The sequence below is a fragment of the Drosophila santomea genome, chromosome 3L, assembly GCF_016746245.2.
Source record: "Drosophila santomea strain STO CAGO 1482 chromosome 3L, Prin_Dsan_1.1, whole genome shotgun sequence".
Classification (NCBI taxonomy): domain Eukaryota; kingdom Metazoa; phylum Arthropoda; class Insecta; order Diptera; family Drosophilidae; genus Drosophila; species Drosophila santomea.
The window spans coordinates 15,385,107-15,405,581 of record NC_053018.2 but is presented as its reverse complement, the minus strand read 5'-3'; the positions used below and the strand labels follow the sequence as shown (position 1 = coordinate 15,405,581).

At 45.7% G+C, this 20,475-nt stretch overlaps 5 protein-coding genes across 11 annotated transcripts; 3 read left to right on the top strand and 2 right to left on the bottom strand.

Annotated features, from left to right (window-relative positions):
- The first annotated feature begins 12 nt into the window (after positions 1-12).
- Positions 13-5,678, top strand: LOC120450355 (formin-J). The gene is made up of 6 exons (XM_039633331.2): positions 13-487; positions 654-938; positions 1,009-1,374; positions 1,860-2,190; positions 2,599-3,409; positions 3,473-5,678. The coding sequence occupies exons 2-6, from the start codon at positions 658-660 to the stop codon at positions 5,380-5,382; spliced, it is 3,699 nt and encodes a 1,232-aa protein (XP_039489265.1). The 5' UTR covers positions 13-487; positions 654-657; the 3' UTR covers positions 5,383-5,678.
- Positions 5,679-5,813: 135 nt separating this feature from the next.
- LOC120450357 lies at positions 5,814-9,238 on the top strand. Of its 3 annotated transcripts, none has more exons than XM_039633337.1 (3): positions 5,814-5,945; positions 6,003-8,449; positions 8,512-8,709. In XM_039633337.1, exons 1-3 carry the CDS (start codon positions 5,924-5,926, stop codon positions 8,560-8,562), a joined length of 2,520 nt encoding a protein of 839 aa, XP_039489271.1. In that variant the 5' UTR covers positions 5,814-5,923; the 3' UTR covers positions 8,563-8,709. The 3 variants fall into 3 exon arrangements, with proteins under 3 accessions (XP_039489271.1, XP_039489268.1, XP_039489270.1); XM_039633334.1 differs by adding an exon at positions 8,895-9,238 and having other exon boundaries at positions 5,815-5,945; positions 6,003-8,729; XM_039633336.1 differs by adding an exon at positions 8,882-9,020 and having other exon boundaries at positions 5,815-5,945; positions 6,003-8,729.
- Positions 9,225-20,267, bottom strand: LOC120450356 (centrosomal protein of 135 kDa). Of its 3 annotated transcripts, none has more exons than XM_039633332.2 (13): positions 20,033-20,266; positions 19,897-19,971; positions 19,434-19,560; positions 19,215-19,367; positions 17,745-19,140; positions 17,465-17,675; positions 17,290-17,405; positions 10,683-10,808; positions 10,391-10,544; positions 10,211-10,335; positions 9,869-10,136; positions 9,525-9,710; positions 9,225-9,400 (listed from the first exon to the last, which is right to left on the bottom strand). In XM_039633332.2, the coding sequence occupies exons 1-13, from the start codon at positions 20,129-20,131 to the stop codon at positions 9,239-9,241; spliced, it is 3,198 nt and encodes a 1,065-aa protein (XP_039489266.1). In that variant the 5' UTR covers positions 20,132-20,266; the 3' UTR covers positions 9,225-9,238. The 3 variants fall into 3 exon arrangements, 2 of the variants coding, with proteins under 2 accessions (XP_039489266.1, XP_039489267.1); XM_039633333.2 differs by having other exon boundaries at positions 10,211-10,317; positions 20,033-20,265; XR_005616267.1 differs by lacking the exon at positions 9,225-9,400 and having other exon boundaries at positions 9,569-9,710; positions 9,768-10,136; positions 20,033-20,267.
- On the top strand, positions 11,200-17,112 carry LOC120450358. Of its 3 annotated transcripts, XM_039633340.2 has the most exons (5): positions 11,200-11,825; positions 13,908-14,345; positions 15,605-15,942; positions 16,094-16,763; positions 17,016-17,112. In XM_039633340.2, exons 2-5 carry the CDS (start codon positions 13,915-13,917, stop codon positions 17,038-17,040), a joined length of 1,464 nt encoding a protein of 487 aa, XP_039489274.1. In that variant the 5' UTR covers positions 11,200-11,825; positions 13,908-13,914; the 3' UTR covers positions 17,041-17,112. The 3 variants fall into 3 exon arrangements, with proteins under 3 accessions (XP_039489274.1, XP_039489273.1, XP_039489272.1); XM_039633339.2 differs by having other exon boundaries at positions 11,200-11,638; positions 16,094-17,111; XM_039633338.2 differs by having other exon boundaries at positions 11,201-11,825; positions 16,094-17,111.
- On the bottom strand, positions 14,576-15,434 carry LOC120450359 (E3 ubiquitin-protein ligase RNF185). The gene has a single exon (XM_039633341.2). The coding sequence runs from the start codon at positions 15,352-15,354 to the stop codon at positions 14,860-14,862; it is 495 nt and encodes a 164-aa protein (XP_039489275.1). The 5' UTR covers positions 15,355-15,434; the 3' UTR covers positions 14,576-14,859.
- Positions 20,268-20,475: the final 208 nt, after the last annotated feature.

Here is a 20,475-nt window from a genome sequence, read left to right as displayed (position 1 = left end):
TCGGCAGCAGGACGACGCTCTCCAACACTGCCCAAAAAGACGGCATCTGCTGCTTCGTTTCCACGTTGTCCTGAATTACGCATTAAGATGAAACCATTAAAAGTTACACTTGATTACTCCGATAATTACCAGCGTCGAGCTCATGAATCACACATGAGAATAAAGCATACATACCGGCTAATCAGATAGTGTTTAATTCAAAGAGAAAAACAAAGAGCTACGAGTCCTGCACCACATCATGAAAAGTGAGAAATCACGATGTGCGATTAACGGCATCTGCGCACCGCATGAACGCAATATTCATCAGACGAAGCTCTTAATCGGTACTGCTCCTGCTCGAAATACAAAAAGTATATATAAACAGTGCACATATTACAAAGATAATATGTTTGGACCCGCTCAGGTGTGCAGTGCGTTAGTGACTTGCCGCGGCACATCGAAATTGGCCGTGTAGAGCGTTCTTCTTGGCACAAATACACCATTTTTGGTATGTCTTTCAATTTTTGGTCATTTATTCGTTTAGGTCGGCGGGGCGAAGGGGCGAAGGTGGCGCTTCGACTTTCACTGCAACAACGAGTTATTTTGACCCTGTTCGATTTCATCAATTTGCATTTATACCTCATTTCAACTGTTTTTCTCCTTTTCGCTGGTAGCGCAATGAGCTGCTCGGCCAGGAGCCGAAAGCGGAACAGCGGCAGCACGCTGGACGAATACGACAAGGTCAGCACTTTGGCCAATGCCGATGATACCGAGTGTACATCGCCGGATCCGGGGCGGGAGCCGGAAAGCAACGAACCGGATTCGCAGACGGAGCCAGAGCCGGAACCTGAGTTTGGCCATTTGAATGAGACGCGACGGAAGATTCACGATGCCATTGCTGCTTTGAATGATGATAGCTTCGATAAGCGAATGGCCCGGTTGCTCATGCAGTACGAGGGGTAAGCACAGATACTTATGCATATGGAAGCAGTTACTCCTCACTAATACACAACCCAATTAACCTTTCAGCGCCATTCGGGAAGAGTTCGAGCGGGCACAGTATTTGCCCCTGAAGTGCCGCAAGTTGGCGCGAATCCTAACCGGTCTCACGGATGTCATCCACACCATGGTTCAGGGTCGAGCGCTGCAGCGGGACGAGGGATACAGGCAACGCATGTGCAACATTGTTGGCTTCTACATATCCTGCGAACTCTGCTCCGCACAAGAGCCGGTGGAAAAGGAGGAGATCATCATCAACCGGATCAACAGCTGCCTGAAGCTCTATGTGGAGTACGGAGATGGTGGCGCCGGCGTCCACCGGGAGCACGTGCTGCGCACTCTCCTCGCTGCACCCAAGCTCTTCAACAGAGCCAGCATTTTGTCCATGCTGTACAGGTAGGTGGTTTTGTTCGACTCAAATGGAAAACATTTGGCAACTATTTACTATTTAATTTACACCTGTATGGCATCTACGCATACAATGAGTCAGATGTAGTGTACTATCAAATAGTTTACGACTTCTTATCGACAGATCTCTCTTTTCTTTGTTTATAAGAGCCAATTAAAGAACCGACAAGCCATTAGTTCAACGTGAAACGGTGAAACTCGGCGCATGATAATTGGGCCATGTGTTCTTTAAAAAAGTAAACATACGGGTTTTTTAAATCACGTTTAATTGATGAACATTAATAAAACTATTATTAAAACGTATTATTATTTAAGATTTAGCACCACTTTGAAATTATTAACTGCTCCTGAAAATCTTTTCCATTGTCCTTAAAAAATTAAACTTTTAAATTTGTTGTTTTTGGCTTATCGGGTACCAACCAATTTCGTATATTTTTTGCATCGCAGCCACTAATCTTTTCCTTCTTTTGCAGCCGCCTCTTTCCCCACTGGTCCATGCCCAGCGTTATGATTCAAGCAGAACTGCCAGATAAACTCTACATTGAATACATACTCATATTTTACTACTGGCAGCGCCTGGTGTCGGATGAGTCAGTCAAGGAGCGCATCGTGGAGTTCGCCGAAAAGTTCATGCGACCCTCAAGATCGCTGGCCCTAAAAAGTGTCTATGCCCACTACTTGCCAAAGTTTACGGACCAGAATTCGGCCACGCGCACTATATTGAATCATCTGCGAATGAGCAGTTGCACCAGTTTGCATGTGGTCAGCAAGGTGGACAATCGACCGCCCCAGTCCAACGAAGTGGTTAGTTTGCTACTTTCACTCTCATGCAAATCTTCTTTAAAAGATTAACTAAACTTAGCAACACTGTGAAGCGGTTTATATATTTGGTCTTATTATGCATACTTTAACGTGGATTTAAGTTTATAAACTTTCAATATTCCCCTCAAAATCAAATGTGACTATAAGCTAGCTTCACTATGTTGCTCGTATTGTCTTAACTATGATGTCTTAGTAAAAGGTCTGATTCGGACAAGCGGGTTGGGCAAAAGCCACTGCCGGCGCAGTTAGTCGCGTGACGGGCAGTAGCTGGCTCCTCTTCGCTGTCCCAAAATGACTTCAACCTCAACTGAGTGACCAAGAACACTTCTTTAAATGGTCATTTATTTCGAACAAATATTCTAATAAATTTTGTGAACTTCTTTTGCACAGGTTCTCAGCTCCGATGATGAGGACAGCTGCCCGATGTGGGACATATCTGGTACGCCGACATCATCAATTAACAATCATCCGCCCGTTTTCCTCCAGAATCTCTGCCAGAATGCTCGCCAGTTGGAGCCGTGCAAGAGGGCCAATGCTCTGTTTAGCGGCATTGACAACTCAATAGAAATCGTAGAGCTGCGCGACTCTGACGATGATGTGGAGATGTTTTCGGTTAACTTTAATGTGCCTGCCAACGTGGATGGCATCAATTCGAACTCCAACTCAAACGATTCGGCCAATCAGACACCGACAACGATTCTCAACGAGGACGACTCCGTGCCCGTCACTCGCATATATCCCAGCAACCTGCGGACTTACGAAAGAGCTGTGCTTCCACCCACTACCTACACAGTGCCGCGGATTGTGAACAGCTACAGTTGCCGCCGGGATAGTCTCCATTTGGTGTCCACCACGGCGCCACATCTTGTCGATCAGTGTGTGCAAACGTTGGATGACGAGGAGCCGAATCTGGTGGAGGATGATCAATACTCAGGCTCCCACAGCCATGGCTTCTTCCCGCGAAGCAGCAATGCCAGCGATGCCAGCGGACAACGAACTCCACTTTACCACTGCCGTCAAACTTCTAGTCAAAACAGCAACTGTAGCGAGTCCTCGCTGCTCAAGAAACAGGTTACCTTCAGTCCCCGGCACTTGGGCGCGACTACTCCGAACGCCAAGACAGGGGCATCCAAAAAGCCATCCATTAAGCAGTACAAGCCATCTTCGTCCAATGGCTCAGATTCATATCGATGGAAAGAGGGTAATGAAAAATAAATATATATAAAAATATAGTATTATTAATCCAAATTTCATATCCTTGCAGAGCACCGAAAGGCCAGTGCGAAAATGTTCGCCAAACTGGACGCTAAGATCAAAGCCAGGAATGAAGCTGCCAGTCAGCTAACGCCTACCACTAGCAATGCCTCCAGTAGCACACCCACAAAGATCTCGGCCACACCCACCCGCATCCGGAACACGCAACGAGGACAAAGAGTGGCGTTGCCCACGCCGCCAGCTTCAACGCACAGTTCGAGTAGTCCCTGCCAGTTACGAAGTGCATCAACTGACCACCATAACTCAAACGCTGATTCGGATTTCAGTCGACGCCTTTTCTCCAAAACAGCGGGCGATGAAGTGAGTTACTACAATCACCTGCTAACGCTGCAGCGTGAGAATATTCGACGACGTAGGTTGAATAATCAGAAGAAGAAAAAGAATCGAAGAGTCAGCCATAAGTTGCAAAATAACGATGATAAGCTTAGTATGCTCAAGCAGGCCACAAAGCGATGTCGGAAGCTTCGCGCCTCAAATGCAAAGCGAAAAATAGAGGTACAGCAACTGGAACAGGATCTCGACACCATTCGCAAATCTGCGCCACATAAATTGCCTATAATAAGACTGAAACGTTGTAATCTCAAGAGCCGGACACGGTCACTCAGAGCTGAAGAAGCTCCTACTGTCCAAGATGGTATATGTTGTATGAATGCAGATCAAGAGTTAGAGGAACAAAGAAAGGTGCAGAAGCCTAAAAGAAAGCGCCACAAAAAAAAGTTAGAGGAACAAAGAAAGGTGAAGCCTAAACGAAAGCGACACAAAAAAGAGTTAGAGGAACAAAGAAAGAGGCAAAAGCCTAAAGAAAAGCGACACAAAAAAGTGAAAAAGGAGCTAGAAAACGGAAATGATTTGGGGGAAGAAGAAACTGTAACATCGCAAAATCAACTGAATGAGGAAGAAAAAAAGGAGAAACGCCACGCTCCTGAAGCGCCAAGTGAGCAGGAACGAGAGCTCGATCTGGAGCATCAACAATTTCTGGAAGAGCAGCTGCTACAAGAGCAACATCAATTGGCGATCCACGAGGAAAAGCATAACCATATGGATGATGAACAAGAAGCGCACGAAGAAGCAGAACTGCTGCAGGATCAACAGCCGCGGGAGGAAACACATCTTCATGTTGAGAATACAAACTCGGCAGAGAAGGAGCCACCTCTGATAGAAGAGGATGAGCAGGAAGCGAAAGATCAAACTCCAAATGAGCAGTTAGTGGAAGATCAGCAACAGGAAACGGATCAACAGCTGTTGGAAGAACAGCCTCATGAGCAGAAAGAGGAGCACTCATTGGAGCAGCCTCAGGAGCAGGAAGAGAAAGACTCACTGGAGCAGGAAGAGGAACAGTCACTGGAGCAGGAAGAGGAACAGTCACTGGAGCACCCTCAGGAGCAGGAAGAGGAACAGTTACTGGGTCGCGAGCAGTTAGACAAGCTAATTAAGCCAACAATGAATGGCCAAAGGCGAAAGCGAAGACGGCGATACAAGCGCCCCATTTGGACGCACGTAAAGAATAAGAAAAAGAAGCAGTGGCTAATAGATTACCCATTCGAATTTGAGGCAGATCCCGCACTAGATACGTCTTCTATTCAACCAGAGCCGGCTCCAGATGAACAGCTGGTCGAGCCAGTTGCCAATCTGCCGACACCAGAACCCGCCTATGATTTCGATCAGGACTTGGTGCCCGAGGTGGGCAACGAGTTGGAGATTGAAGCTCCCATTCGCGTGGCCGAGGACGAAGACAGCACTGCGTTACTCTCGCCGTCCCACAACCTGGAACTGGTGACCAGTCACGTGCCGGTGTACTTGCTCAATGGTGAAAGTCGCGATGTCAGCACGCCCATGTCCAGCAGCTCATTCAGTGCCGGGTGTTCAGAGACATATGCGTCGTCGAAGGAATTAGTTTAGGAAGCCCCTCACGCAACCCAGTTCGAGTTCCAGTTGCCGATCCAATCCCTTTGATCTTGGCCTGCAATAGTATTTGTATTTTTTCTTTTGAAGAAACGTCTGTAAAACTGTTGAATCACTGTAATACTTAGGTTTATTGTAGTTAATTAGGACTTGTTGAACGTTATGATTTTTAGCTTACATATTTTTTGCAATACACATACAATAATGTCCCATTACAGTCAATGCGTACCAAATCCCCGACATTATCCATGTCAATTTTAAGAGATAAAACGAAATTATTAGTGTAAATTGTGCGTAAATTAATAATAATCTAAACAACATCAGTTTTTCTGTATTATGGGGCGGGTGGTGTGTTTGATTCGTTCTGAAATCGTTGCTGTTTCTCGTAATACGTTTTGTATAAGAAATTAATAGCATTTGTATAACTTGAAATCAATGAGCACAGCCTTAAACATCAAAGCCAAATACCAATGAAATCAAAACGAATATATTTATATTTTCTGTGTATTTTAATTCCGAGCGCGCCTAAGAAAAGGCAATGGATATCAAAGCCAGTAAATGTAGGCAAGCCATTTAAAAGTTGTTAAAAAACACATACCTATATATACATTTCACAGGTGCCAGTTATTTACTGAAACGACAGGAGCGAGTCTCTATCGAGGGACACCAACGGACTTACATTAGGAATACGCAGACGAAGGTAAGGGAACTCTACCGCCGTCCGTTGGTTGGGGTTTCCGGTTCCACGGCCACGAAAAAGCCGAAATCGGAGAGCTCATCTTCCTTTGAGAAAATCGAACAAACGCGCCAGAAGGTGGAAAGCCTAAACCAGAGGATCGGCAATGAGTTGTATAAATTGGAACGCTTTCGCAACCATTTCCTCGAAGTCAATGACGCCATGAGCCGATCTGCGAGTCCCGAGAAGGCGAAGGTCAAAAACATGACTTGGAGCCAGAGTTTCAAGGCGAATCAGAGTCCTCTGTCCATCAATAGGACTCCGGCGTCCGGTGCTCAGCGGAAAGGTAAGTTGCCTAAGTGCCGCACCGTCGCAGTCGGTGTCCAGAGTGATTCTCCGAGTGTCGCTGAAAGAGTCAGAGGAGGTTGCACCCTCGCAGTCGCTGTCCAGAGTGATTCTCCGAGTGCCCCTGAAAGAGTCAGTGGAGGTTGCTGTTGTGACTGTGGATATGGGACGCTTAACAACCAACCTGTGTACCAGAACATGTATGGAACTTGTCACTGTCACTGTTGCAACTACGCCGGCAGCTGCGACATGGGGTATTCTCAACAGTTCTGCGCCTGCGGTGGTCTCAATGGAGAGATGTCACCGCTTCAGGGTACACAATTTGGCATACCTTATAACATCTTTCCGCGTCAGAACTGCAGAAGATTGGCGACGGACCTGAATACCGAGGCATTTTGCCGCAACTGGCGGCCGGAAATCGAACGTTCTTTATCACCCAAGGGGCGAAAGGATAAAAGAAATCCGGCTAGAATTGGCAAGTCCAAAAATTATAAAAAGGTGGAATGTAATGTTAAGAGGGAAGCTAACTCCATTACTTCACCAGATCGTAGTAAAGCCAGAAAACCTGAAAAACCAATCAAAATTGGTCAGAAGAAAGAGCTCGAGTCGTCCAAGGAACAGGGACAAAAAAAATCCAAACCGAACGGCAGTAGTTTACTGTACCCGAAAGGAATCTCCAGCAAAGCTCAACCATCCAAGTTTTGCCCAGAGGAACTTACGGATGAAACCAAGGCGCAAAATTACCAAGAGTATTTGAGTCTCTATAAACAAGAAAACTGCAAACCACTGCAGTCGAATCCCACATACACACGAATGACAGTGAAGAAGGAAATCAAGTCGGAAAGGTACGAAAGGCCTGTCATGATGACACCTATGGATACCACTGCTCATACTGTTTCAGCTAGGATGAAGGATGCGGACCAGGATGCGCAGAATGGCCACCCATATTCATTTGATGGTGAAACTCAACATGATTGTCTACACTATAAGGAAATTACTGCCCACTACCAATTGGCCGATGTGGGATCTTCCAACTTAACGCCAGATAGTGGTCCCTATCAGGGCTGCGCGGAAAAGGTTTCCTATACCAATGAAGATGGCTGCTTAGAGGATTGGGAAAATTCCCACCTTCGAGGTGAACCAAGAGCAGTTGAGCCCTATCTCGAAAGAACCATTCAAAGAACAGGTGAAGCTACAACTGCAAATCGCACGCATGCCCAGCAATCAAAATCCATGAGCTCCAAGGACGATCATTGTGAAGCCATAAGGCAGGAAAGGCGGGAGCACTGCGAGAAGCTTGTGGAGCTGGATGCGAAGCGTGATAGGCAAATGGGAACCCCTTCAGTTCAGCGATCAGTTTCACCCCAAAGCAGAGCTAAGCCCACCAGCTATGTCTCGATAGCTCTTCAACATCCTTCGGCTGGCCAAGTGCTAAGAGAAGCCAAGAACACCCAGACGGAGTTTCCGTGTCGGGAGAGTCCCACGCAAACAGAGAGGCAGATCAGGATGAATAAAGCCTGTCAAGTGTACCGGGAACAACAGCATTTTCGGGAGCAGGTGAATCCTGCATCACCAACGCCAGCTCAATTCCAAAACTCTTCCTTGATGTCAATAATTTCCGGTTTGGATTACGATTATGTCCATAAGGAGTTGCATTGCAGGCAAGCTAATCCAAGAACACCAAGAGAAATGCAGCAATCTCACGAAGATTACCACATTCAGACTCCCTCATATAGTCCGAGAACACCACCCCAATCCTATAGACAACCAATAACTTCGAGGAACGAGTGCGATACTCAGATTGCGCAAGCTGGCGCCAATTCCCGGAGTAACAGTCCACATAGAAATAATTCTATTGAAACCCCATCGTTGAGTTATAGCTCACAATGCTCTCAGTGTCAGGAAAACTATAAGAACCAGTGTACTCAAAATATGTCCGGAAATATCGACTGTTTACGTAGTGATGACGAGTCGTCCCAGCTGGATTGTCCAAGCTGTACCGATCACATTTCCCCGAGATGTGTGGAGGCTCGACCTGAATGGGTTCGCTATGAAGGAGAGGTGGTGAAGCATCCTGAACAGATTTATAATCAGCATAGCCCCAGATCGTGCATGTCCTCGCCAAGACAGGCGCCAGTTTTGGATACAGTCTGTGAAAAGCGTACGCGAACGGTGACCTTTGAAGACGAGAAAGGGGAGTTGACCAAGGAGGAGCTTGTGCAGGAAAGTTGTCGCAGTCTAATCGATTGGGAGCGTGCTCTTAAATACCACACGGCAGGGCATGGCAATGAGGGGGATTATATGGAACAGAACTCCACTTGCAGTAAGTTATTCGAGGATTCCATGGTCTTCTTTAAAACAGAAACATGTATTTCTAAGCTCTTATAAGTAGACTTGTCCATTAAGAAATTATTATGAAGTATACTAATACATAATACTGGTACTTAAGATACAAACACTTATTTCAAATAATAGTATAACTTTGTAGGATCCAGCAGCTCTGCGGAGCACACCTGCAACGAGTCCGCCTACGATGATGAGTACGCCAGCTGCGAGGAGTCGCATCCACAGACCAACCACATGCGGATACCTCCGTTTAATGGCTGTCCCTGCATGTACCAGACCTACATGAACCTGGCCAACATGTGCCGGCAGTAAGGTGGCTTCATTCAGCGAGAGTCCTTGAAGAGTCCCAGATAACCGCGACCGTCGTTGCATTAAATTTTTATTTAGTTTTAACAATCTTATATTTGTACAATTTCGATATCCCAGCCAAACGTTAAATTTGAGTTAACATAATAAACAAGAAGCGTACGTTACAAATACTTTCAATTAAAGTGTTTTTGGTGGCACCCGCGGACTAACCTCACGTGTTCTAGCCTGATTGTAGCGATCATCCGCAAGATTGCGACGCAGGTCGCGCACCTGTTGCTCGAACTCGTCCGCCAACTCCTCCTGGCGCCTGGAGCGGGCACGCTCCTCCTGCAGCAGATCCTTTTGGGGAAGAAGAATGTAATGTTATTACAATTTCATTGTAGATATTCAACAAGCTTAATGAGCCAATGAAATGCAATACATATAGTCATTTATACGATTACCCTTCACTGCCAAAACTTACCAAAGTTTGCTGGAGCTGACGTTGCAGTCGGTCCATTTCGTTTTTGGACCTAATGTCATCGTCATCCTGACGTTGCTGATCATTGTGCAAGCGCCCGAGCATGAGATCAGTGGTTTCGTTGGTGACCTGATTAAGAGCCGCACTCTGCTGCAGTTCATCGCGCAGTTGTTCGCATTGTTTCTTCAGCTGCCGAGAATATAATTCATGTAAAAATGCATGGCGAACAGATTAAGAGCTACTTACAAGCGCACTTTATGGTTAGAGTATTGTTAGAAAGCGAAGTAGACTACAGCAGAGTGTTCTAGCTAGGTTAGAAACTGATCGGCAGCGCAGCTGAAGCTCACCTTTTTGCGAATGTCATGCACTTCATTCAGCTCCGCATTGAGCTTGCTCCTCTCCACATCCAGCTTATCGCACAGCTCCTTGCGCGCCTCCAGATCCACCTTCTGCACACGGATCTCATCGCGGGCGTCCTCCAGCTCTCTTTCCACACAACGCTCTGAGGCCCGGGCGGCGGTCAGCTGCATCTCCAAATCCTCAAGTGCGCACTGGCGACAGTGCAGCTGATCCTTCAGGCTGCGCACCTCGCACTCCAGCTCACAGATCTGTCGCCTGCGTAAAAATTGGTAATATTATAAGTAAATTATAATCTCTAAAGTACTTTTACATCAAGCTTTGGAACTCACCTGAACTCAACTGCCTCGCACTCCAGACTTTGGTTATTACCCTCCAGAGTCGCTTGGCCTTGGGTTAGACAGTGGTAGTGATCCAGCATCTCATCGCGCTCCTTTTCCTTGAATTTAGAGCACACCTGTATGCCGACTCGAGATCTACGACTTATGAACTAATTATAGAAATCAACCAACCTTCTGGGTGAGCAAATCCTCGGCCTTCTTGACCTCCTGGACGTACTTGTGCAGCTGCTGCTTCATGTTGGCCACCTGCTTCTCGGATTCCTCCAGCTTCTTTTGCAACGTCCTGGCCTCCACTTGGACATCGCTCAATTTGTCCATCAACCGGCTGTGGGGCAAACAAATTATGTGTGTACATTGGGTAAATCATAGAAAAAAACCCTAATGATCGGGGCGAAAAAAGATTTGCCCCAGCGCGGAAGCAGTTCTATGATATCTTCACCTCGCTAATGACTTTTTTGCTCACCGATTCTCTGCTATTGCCTCATCGCGACTGGCTTTGAGTGCCACAATCTGCTGGCGCAACGTTTTACTTTCCGTGGAGGTCTCCGTCAGTTCTGAGTCGCGCTGCCGGTTCCTGTTGGTCAGTTTTCTGTAATGGAGGAGCAGAGGCAACCGGGGGAAATCAATTGGAATCAATGCTAAAGGCGTAGCGCAATCAATGCCACTGTCTGCCAGAACCTGACCCTCTTTCGATGGCCATAAAGAGGGGGTCTGTAAATGGGTGCACTACCAAAAAAAAAGGGAGAAAACAAAGTCGAACGGAAGTTATAGAAAGTGATAGATAGTAAGGTATTCCTTATACCTTTGAACAAACATTGGGAATATGGGAAAAACAAAGATAGGTACTTTTTGTTTTTTTTAAAACCTAATAGTTTAGTGCATCTTTCAGATTCAAATGAGTTAGCAAAGGAATGTAATTCAAATGAATAGATTCAACTGTTTCCGAACCTGTGCGATAAAAGTACCAATGAATCATGCTCAGTGCACGAGTGGATAGGAGTATCTAGCAATAACTACCCATGCCAGGCACGTAGCCACACACATCCGCACTTGGCCAGAAGCTCAAGAACACACGGCAGTCAAAGTCGCCATCGCCATCGTTATAGCCATCGCTTTAGCCAAGCCGTATCCATCGTCCGTCAGTCAGTCATTAAGGCTAAACAAAGTTCAAATACCCGTCACTGCCGCCGCTGACGCAGAGCTGAGATGGCTATAACTGAGATGGCTAAGATGGCTAAGAGAGGCACTGACAAAGCGGTTAGCACGTTCACACACAACTACTGGGCCTCACCTTTGAAAGAGCGGATGTGGAAGACAAGAGCGTGCTGCTCAAGAGCTGGCTTACACAGTAAAACATGGCCAAAACCATGGCCCAGACGTTTGTTACCTGCCCAAGCGAACGGACGCCGCGATCGCTTGGTCAGTCGGTTTGGTTCAGTTCAGTTCAGTTCAGTTCGGTTCAGTTCTGTCCTAGGGAACCGTCTCAATTCAAAAAGTGTAGCGAATATCTGTGTTTTTGTTATTGTGCGTGATTGCTGAAACCAAATCAAAACAAATTGTGCCCTCACCAACCAGTTTGGACATTAAGCCAACCAAGTTGCAAAAGGTGCGATCGCAAATGAGGGACGGCATAGTCCCAGGCATAAAGCCAGAATAAATACAATGTGGAAGAGGAAACCGAGAATCTTTGCTCGAGTTAATTCTCAGTAGTCCATTGTTATCCTATATAAGCAGCAGATTTTTACCTGATCTGGTGCTAAGTGTTGTTATTTTTATAAAATAAAAAACATAACAAGTTTGGGAAGCAAATTATAAATTCGTATAATAATGAAATGAATTAACAAAAATAAATCCAATTTGTATTAAATCAGTGAAGCAACAGAACGTAGTACTAAATAAAATCAGTTTTAATTAATTTGTATTATTTATACCTCCAAATAAACTTTATTCGAAATCTATTGTTGCTGTCAATCCATAAGATCCATAAAGATCAATAAGCTGAACAATATTTGTAAATGAATACAAAGGTGCGTTAAAAAATTGGACACGCCAAATAAAAGGAGCAGCGGCTTTGAAAATATATTAAACAATATAAAAACTACCATATTTTAAAGAGTAACAAATCCCAACAATAGAAGGGAAGCCGAAAAAGCAAAGCAATATAAAACCAAAAAAAAAACCTTTATCAAAAGCCTAAAAAGGCAACCAACAAATGTATAATACAACTTTGGGTCATAATTGATAAATATGAGCTCATTAATTTCCTTAATTAGGTTCATAACGCAACCCTAAATAAATCAAGTTAGTGTGTTAACAAGCCAGTTGCGAGATCTAATAAATGTTATGAATAATACAAGACGGAAGACTACGAATTAAAATCAAATCTTAAAGTTAAAGAAATCCTCAATCCTATAAAATCCTAGATCAACAGCAAACACAAACTATCGTTTAAATAAAGACTCTTGAGAACGTTAAACAAAGAAGATCCAGTGTGTTAAGAAAATAATAAGCTATTCAAAATCATTATAAAAACAAACATTACATAGAATAAATCATAAACACATAAAAATCGAGTAAGGCAACCAGATCTGCGATTGCAAAGCTAAAGGTGAAACACCTAGAGCGGCTCAATTGATTTGCTCAAAGGTGATCACATTAAATCCAGTTTGTGTGTTAACAACGCGCTTACGAAAGGTGCCAATTCGAGTGGAGTAAATGGGCCGGAGGAGAATCCCCAGAAAGCCAGAATAAAACGCTGACGTAGAAGGAAAACCAGTTGGCAGTTGCCAATGCAATCGCTTAGCTAGCAGAGCGGTCCAAAACGGGCCAACGGGCCGCAAATCACGCAACCCGTACCGCCCAAGTGTGGCACCTTTCGTGTCCGGCGGCGATCGCTTCGCTGGCTGTTGTTGCTGCCACATGTTTCATCATCTGCGGCCGGTTGCATAAGACGATTGTAGCCACCAGTTTGGAGCAGAAGAGCAGAAGATTTCTGACCAGCGGCCGGCGGCTGAGGCGAAAAGAAGTCAAGATAAATGGGTATTTGGGTCATGGTTAACCGCGCGCGAACCGTTTACTGGTTTTCAGTCTTTTCGGTTTTTGGCCTTTTAGTTTTCATTTCGTTTTTTTTTTTGCGCTGCGGTCTGGCCAACATGATAATCAGTTGCCCCAAAGGGTTGGCTAATTCGAATTGGACCCGCTTTAAAACCCTGCGCCGCTGCAGCGTTGAATTGATTTTTAAACAGCAGCGACGACAATGGAAAAGTCATCCATCATCCGCTTTAATGGGAGCTTCCACCCCCGACATCTTAAAACAGCATCTCCTCCAGCTCGAACTTAATTTAATTTAATGACTTAAATTCGAGTTATTTGCTCTTTCAGTTCGCAACGTCAATGGTTAATTTTCACGCAAACGATTCGTTATAAATGACCCTCAAAAATGCCCAAATCTATTATTGATTATACAAATCGATTAATAATGGTCCAACACAATACAATATTATGATTTTCTGACACCTTTGCATCAAAACATTTTCGTAAGGCAACACAAAACCGGAAACTCTGATGTAAAACTTCTGATCTATGGAGTTTAGCATATGCTATAGGTTGACCTAGAAATTTGGATTTATGAAGTTCAACTTTTAATCATTTCTTGATAGGTTTACTTATCAATCTCCCTCGATTTCAGACCCACCATGAGGCGTCGCAAAGTGCTCATCTGCTGGGCTGCTCTGCAGGCGGGCAGCTCCATCCTCACCTGCCTGCTGCTCCTACTGACCACCGGCCAACATCCGCAGAAGGTGGCGGCCGGAATAGTGCCACCTCCGTGGAGTGATCCCGCAAAGAATCCGTGCGCCAGCATGTCCGGTGGCTGGCAGCTGCTGTACTGGGCGCCACTGAAGAAGTGCTTCAAGATTTTCACCCTCGGCTATCCATGTCCGGAGACCATGGAGCTCAGTCCCACGGCAGTGAGTGCCAAGCGAAAGGATCTGCCGGCGGCCGAGTGCCGCTGCCCTCCGGGAACTGCACTCAGTGCGCTCCACGACAATGTCTGCTATAAGCTCTACGAGCGGGGACCCTGCCAACCCGAGGAGTACTTCCAACCCGTGCCGGATCAGGTCAAGAGGTGGGTCCAGTTGAGTTAAGTTCGGTTCTTAGCTCAAGTAAAGAAAGTGAAGCAACTGCTATGATCCCATTTTCGCTTGCAAAAGGTTCAAAGGTTCTCTTTCTCGTACACAACTTTTGATTTCAATTGCGAAACTCGGATTTCCACATTAATCATAGGTTTAGAGAAAGTTCTGGTGCACTTCAGCAATTGCGGAAGCATTCTACCTTAATAACTCGCTTTTATAGGAATACATGGACATTCACATCAAGTTTTACTTTTGCGACATAAACTGTTTGGCTTTATGTAAATAAAACAAAACCTGTCGGGTCAAGAACACGAAATGCAGTTTAGTTCGCAGTGCAATTAAATATTTACTATTAAATAGCAGTTTTTGTTTTACATTGTGGGACAAGCAATACTGGAAACACTGATGGTTTAGCCGAAAACTTCACTAAACATAATTTATAAAGCACCGACTTCTTAGCGACTATTTGCACTTCATCTGGTTGATCTTGATCGCATTCCTAACTTTTTAAGCAAAAAGCAGCCATGCGATGAGTATAAAGGCCAAGTAGAGAAAGAACTTGGAAAGGAGTTCTTCGGCTGGCAAAACCCGTGTGCCGTGATCAGGAGCAGCATGGCGTGGCTCGCCCAAATTCAGAGAGGATGTTAGGGAGTCAAAGGGGAAATTCAGACCAAAGGACATGCCTAAACCACGACCAAGTCCAACCTCCGCTAAGGTTTCCGAGAGATTTGCAGTTGGACGCGGCGGAGTCTTGTCCCGCGGATCCTCCCGCCTTGTGTCATTGCGTCCGTACAGCGGTATGACTTTGTTTCTATCCACAGCGGACTTGCACACGGGACACAGTTTGCGCTTGGGTCGCGTCATTAGCCACTGATGCAGACATGGCCAGCAATACAAGTGGCCACACATGCTGACCACGGCATTCTGGGCGGTCTCCAGACATATGTTACACTCGTAGAACGATTCATCCTTGGTGTCCTTTGCAATTGACTCGGCCGACATTGTTTCCGATGTGTGTGTGTTTAGCCCAGGCAATTTTGACGCAGTCTACGTGTCCCAAAACAAAATGAAGTAATCTTAACAGGGCCTGTGATATCCTCAATAATCTATCGCACTTTTCCTACACAAGTTTTAAAAAATTACTATTATACTACGCGGGTATCATTCATATCGAAGTATTCGGATGATGTGCTACTTATATGCAAATTATATGTTTTAAAGTTAACTAAAGTATATGCCAAATCCTTTCCAGAAGCGGCAACCGTTGGGGAACTTGCAAGCGACCGCTGCATTGTCCGGAGGACATGCTCTTCTGGCCAAAGGACAAAAAGTGCTATGCGAGGCATGCCAAGGGTCCCTGCAGCCGGGGAAAGCTGCTAGTTCGAAACGAGAACGGACTGGCCGAGTGCCGCTGCGAGGATGTGGGCGAGTTGTCCTCGTTCTACTATCCGGCGGAGGAGTCCTGCTATGAGCACTACACCAAAGGACCCTGCTCGACGCCGGGTCACATCTTCTTGCCCGGCGGTCGATGCGACTGCCAGCGGCACCTGCCGCACTATCATGCTCCGCATCAAATGTGCTACGAGCTGGGTAGGATTCGCCTTGGATTGCGGCAAACTTTCATTTAGAACAACACTTTTGGAGGCAATACCAATTGCTTTGCAATCGCCGCCTTGGAAATGCTGTTCTACATAGCTATACAATTTGCCTGTATCGTATGTAATGCTCTTCTATTTTTCAGACACTCCTGGTCCCTGTCCACCTGGCCACATCTTTCGCATACCCGACGAGGTCCAGGAGACAACTGGCAGTACCCTGCAGCTCTTGCCACGTGCCCAGTGCCAGTGCAAGGAGGGCTATGTGCCCTGGAGCGATGGCATCTGCTATCGCCTGTACACAAGGGGTCCCTGTGGACCCAACGAGTTTCTGGTGAATGGAACCAGCTGTGTGCGCAACTTCTGTGGCAAGAATCGCCTGTACTTTCCAGCGGAAGATTCTTGCTACAGGATCGGATCTCAAGGCCCTTGTGCCCTACATCAGGTGGTGATCTTTGACTTCACCGCCAGGCCATCCATCGATGGCATCTCCTACAATGGCATGTGCGGTTGTTCCGGCGTGCTCACCAATTTGGATCAGCAGTGCACGGGGGAGGGAGCGGATAAGGAACAGAACATATGCGAGTCCACGCCCGGCATGGTGGAGATCAATGGGCAGTGCCACAAGCTGTATACACGAGGACCCTGCGGCGCGGGTCAGTGGCTGGAGCCACTGAAATCGCAAGCCACCAATGGCACCTCGATCGTGGCTCATGGCAGTCGGGCCAAGTGCGTCTGCCGACCGGGTTACACGCCCACGGAGTCGGATCAACGCGGCATGAGCAACTGCAGCGCTCCGAGTGTCAGCCTGGCGAGGTATTTAACCAACGAGCGACTCAATTCGAAGTTTCTTAATGATCTGCACCTTGGTGGAACCACCTACTAGAATCCCCAATCTTCAAGCTATTTTCTGTCTGGTTGTGATGACTTCTACACTCTTCCTCCCCGCATGCTCACCTAATTTTCTCCATATCACCCCTATTACCCTGTGTTTTTGTGTTGCATGCTCAGTGTTGTTCGATCGATGCGATCACTTGTTATTCGATTAACCATTTTATTCTCTTCTAGGTGGTTTTTAGAAATATTCGGTTAACGTGTTTGATAGGAAGAGACAGTGCCATTAATGTATTACATCGACTAATGTACGAGTTGTATTTAAGGAAAAGCCCGATAAGGAAAATAAAACTATTTGAAAGACTAACAGTATAGTTTAGAAAAAAACAAACAAAACTCTTTCATTTTTAGAGGAAAATGTTGTAGTGAATAGGTAAATTATTCTGCAACACTTTGTGAACTTTTTCTAAAACAAAAGCATAATAAACGAAATAGTTATCGCACTTACCGCACTTGATCCTCGAGATCCTTCACATTTTGCTCTAGAGCATTCCGTTTTTCATTGCAATCCTTTAGCTCATACTCCAGTTTGTATGCCCGCTCTGTTTTAGTATCCAATTGATGCTAGTGAAGCAAACAAAGTATGGTTAAAATATCTAGAAAATAGGATAAATTTAAGTTACCAGCAGAGTATCCTTTTCGTGTTCTAGGGATATGTAAGTCTGCCGCAGAGCTCCTATGTCCATGCGGAGTTGAGTGACCTCGCTGCGATTGGTTTCCCGGCTGGAGTCCAAGGTGCTTGCCCGAACATCCGCCGACTGCCGTTGACGTTCGGCAACCATAAGCTTACTCTGATAATCCGCTATGATGCGTTCGTTTTGATCGTTGAGCATGCTGCATAACAAATTTAGAACAGATTAGAATTTATGGTATAATATTTAGCAGATTTCCACAGTTACTCACGTTATTTGACCATTTTCGTCTTTTAGCTTATCAATCTCGCTTTGCATGGAGGCCACACGCTGCCGCAACTGAACCAAATCGTCCTTAAGCAGCACCAGATTCGTTTCAGTTGGCACGCGAGCCGAGTTAAGTTCCCGATTATCCCGTTCCATCTGCCGCAGGCGGTCATTGAGCTCTTCGTTGCGCACGCGCAGCGCCTGCAGCTCCTCGGCGTGAAGTTGAACAGTGCACAGTTGCTTCTCCCTCAGGGTGTCCCGCTCGCAGCGAACCCGTTCAAGCTCGGACCTCGCACAGTCGCGTTCCCGCTCCACCCTTGCAATGGCCGCCTGGACGCAGTCACTGCGATTGCTATTGGCGGTGGAAGCACTGGATGAAGCTGTGGCTGGTGGCAGTGTCTCATACTGTACACTTTTCAGTGGTGAAAACTGCAGCTTTCCTCCAGGGAACAATTCAGATCGCAGGGCCCTTAACTCCTCGTCCTTGGATTTGATTTGGGCATGTAAGAAGGCGATCTCCGACTCGGATCCGGACTTGCTCATCAGGCGCAAGTACTCCTTCTGGAAGAAGTCCCTCTCAGATGACAAGCGTATTTTCTCTTCATCCAGAGTGACGTTGGAATGTTTATTCTGATCTTTGAGCTCCTTTTGCAGCTCCAAAATCTTGGCTTGCATTTTCTGAAGTTTCTTTTTATGCTTTTCATTGGTGGCCTCCAGCTCCTCCTCACGACGAGTCAAAAGATTCAAGCGTTCATTAAGATTATGCTTGTCACTTTGGTTAGAAGCACAGCCACCGACCAGTCGGTGATCCTTGCCCTTCTTCTTAAGCTCCAACTGCAGTTGCCTAAGTTCCAGTTCCTTGGCATCGATCTCCGCATTGGCCTGATGTTCCACTTGCAACGCAGCCTCCTTGAGCTCCTCCAGCTGAGTTTGAAGCTTTATTTTGTCCTCCTCGGAGCTTAGAGCCCGCTGCATGGCATCGTGCATCTTGTCCTGGAACTCGCGAACTTGCAACATTAAATCGCTCTTCTCGCGTTGCAACAGATCGATGTCCTGGGAGAGGGCGCCCACATCCTTGTAACAGCAATCCTTGGCCAAAGCTGCCGGAGGTCGTCCTCCTGCTAGCATGTCGTTTAAGCGGCGAATCTCCCGATTTCTGGCCTCCACTTTGCGTTTGAAGAACTCCAGTTGCTCTCCGGCTGCCGTAAGATCGTTCTGCATCTTGTCTAACTCCTCCTGGCCACTGGTTTGCGTCACTGTCACACCATCTTTGGTGGTTGTGGTGGTCTTCTGAAATACCCCAGCATTGCATTTTGTGCATTTAAGAGCTGTGGAGCTGGTGCCCAGTACAGTTGGCAGCACATTGCCCGAACGCACTGTGCTTATGAAGGGTTTTTTGGCTGGAAAGCAGAATATTTTTATAGGACAAACGTTAATCACCTAATTTCTGTTTAAATATCTTTCTAAGACCTACTCTGTCGACCAATGCCAGCCTGCGACTTTTTGTTCGTGACGGTTGAAACCATTTGCTTGGTGAGCAAAGCGTCCAGTTGGCATTGAAGCCCATCATTGTGGCTCTGCAAGTGCTGCTTGTCCGACTCCAGATTTCGGATCTTCCGCTCGGACTCTGCAAAAGTGTTAAAGGAACATACATGTGTACTTAAAAATCTAACAGAAATCGATTACAACATACCACACAGGCGCAGCTCGTAGTCCTCCCTGTCCCTCAAGAACTGGAGATGCAGTTCATTGCACTCGGCCAGCAGGCGAGAGTTGTCACACTTGTAGGGTTCGACACCCAGCTCCCAACAGGTCTTTTCCTGCCGAAACGAAAGCCGAAACACAAGGATTGCTTAGCAACCAATTAAAAACCACAACATATGAGGAAGAACGTAAGCTTAAACAGCCAACGTGCTAATATCCTTGAATGTATTTTAGCTCATATTTTAAGGATTAAGGAGTATAGTTTGGCATTTAAAATGAAGCATATTTTGCGGATATAAGAATCACGGGATTCTTGCACTTACATCATATTAATGTGACAGCTATATTTGTGTTGAAAAAAAATATCAATCTCTTCATTAAGAAATTGTCATATGTATTATATTATAGTTACACATGTATGATCGAGGAATCACTAGGATTGGTTAACCTACCTCCAGCAGCTCGGCCACCTTTTTCTTGGTATCCCTCAGACATTCTGTGGTCTTGATTAGGTCCCCGAAAATAGCCTACAACATAAAGGGGCCCGGATTATTACAAAAATTTGATACCAACGGGGAAGAATGTTACCTGAACCAGTGGAATGGCCAAAACGGGCAGCGTCTGTGTGAAACCCATGATGTCCAGTTTGCAGCGAAGGTCCTTAAAGTCGCCATCGTTGATATTCATGGGAAAACACTTATAGCAACTACAAAATTCTTAGTTATTCTTCTAAATGCCCTAAATTTTAGAAAATGCGCAATAAACACAATGCTATTCAATCAAATCAAAACAAAACCGGACTCCAGTCGATATTTATCGGTTATCGACTCTAACACTAGCTACAATGTGACCATCCTTGCTTAACAAAAAAAACCATTGAAAAAATAGTTCAGTATTTTGTTATCGAAGTTAACTAATATCTCCGTTAATGAATTTTAAACTTTACTTCAACTTTTGATCATTGTTTCTACTTATATAAAACGAATGATTTAAAGGATATAAATTGTTTAGCTCATGTAGGTGGTAAATAA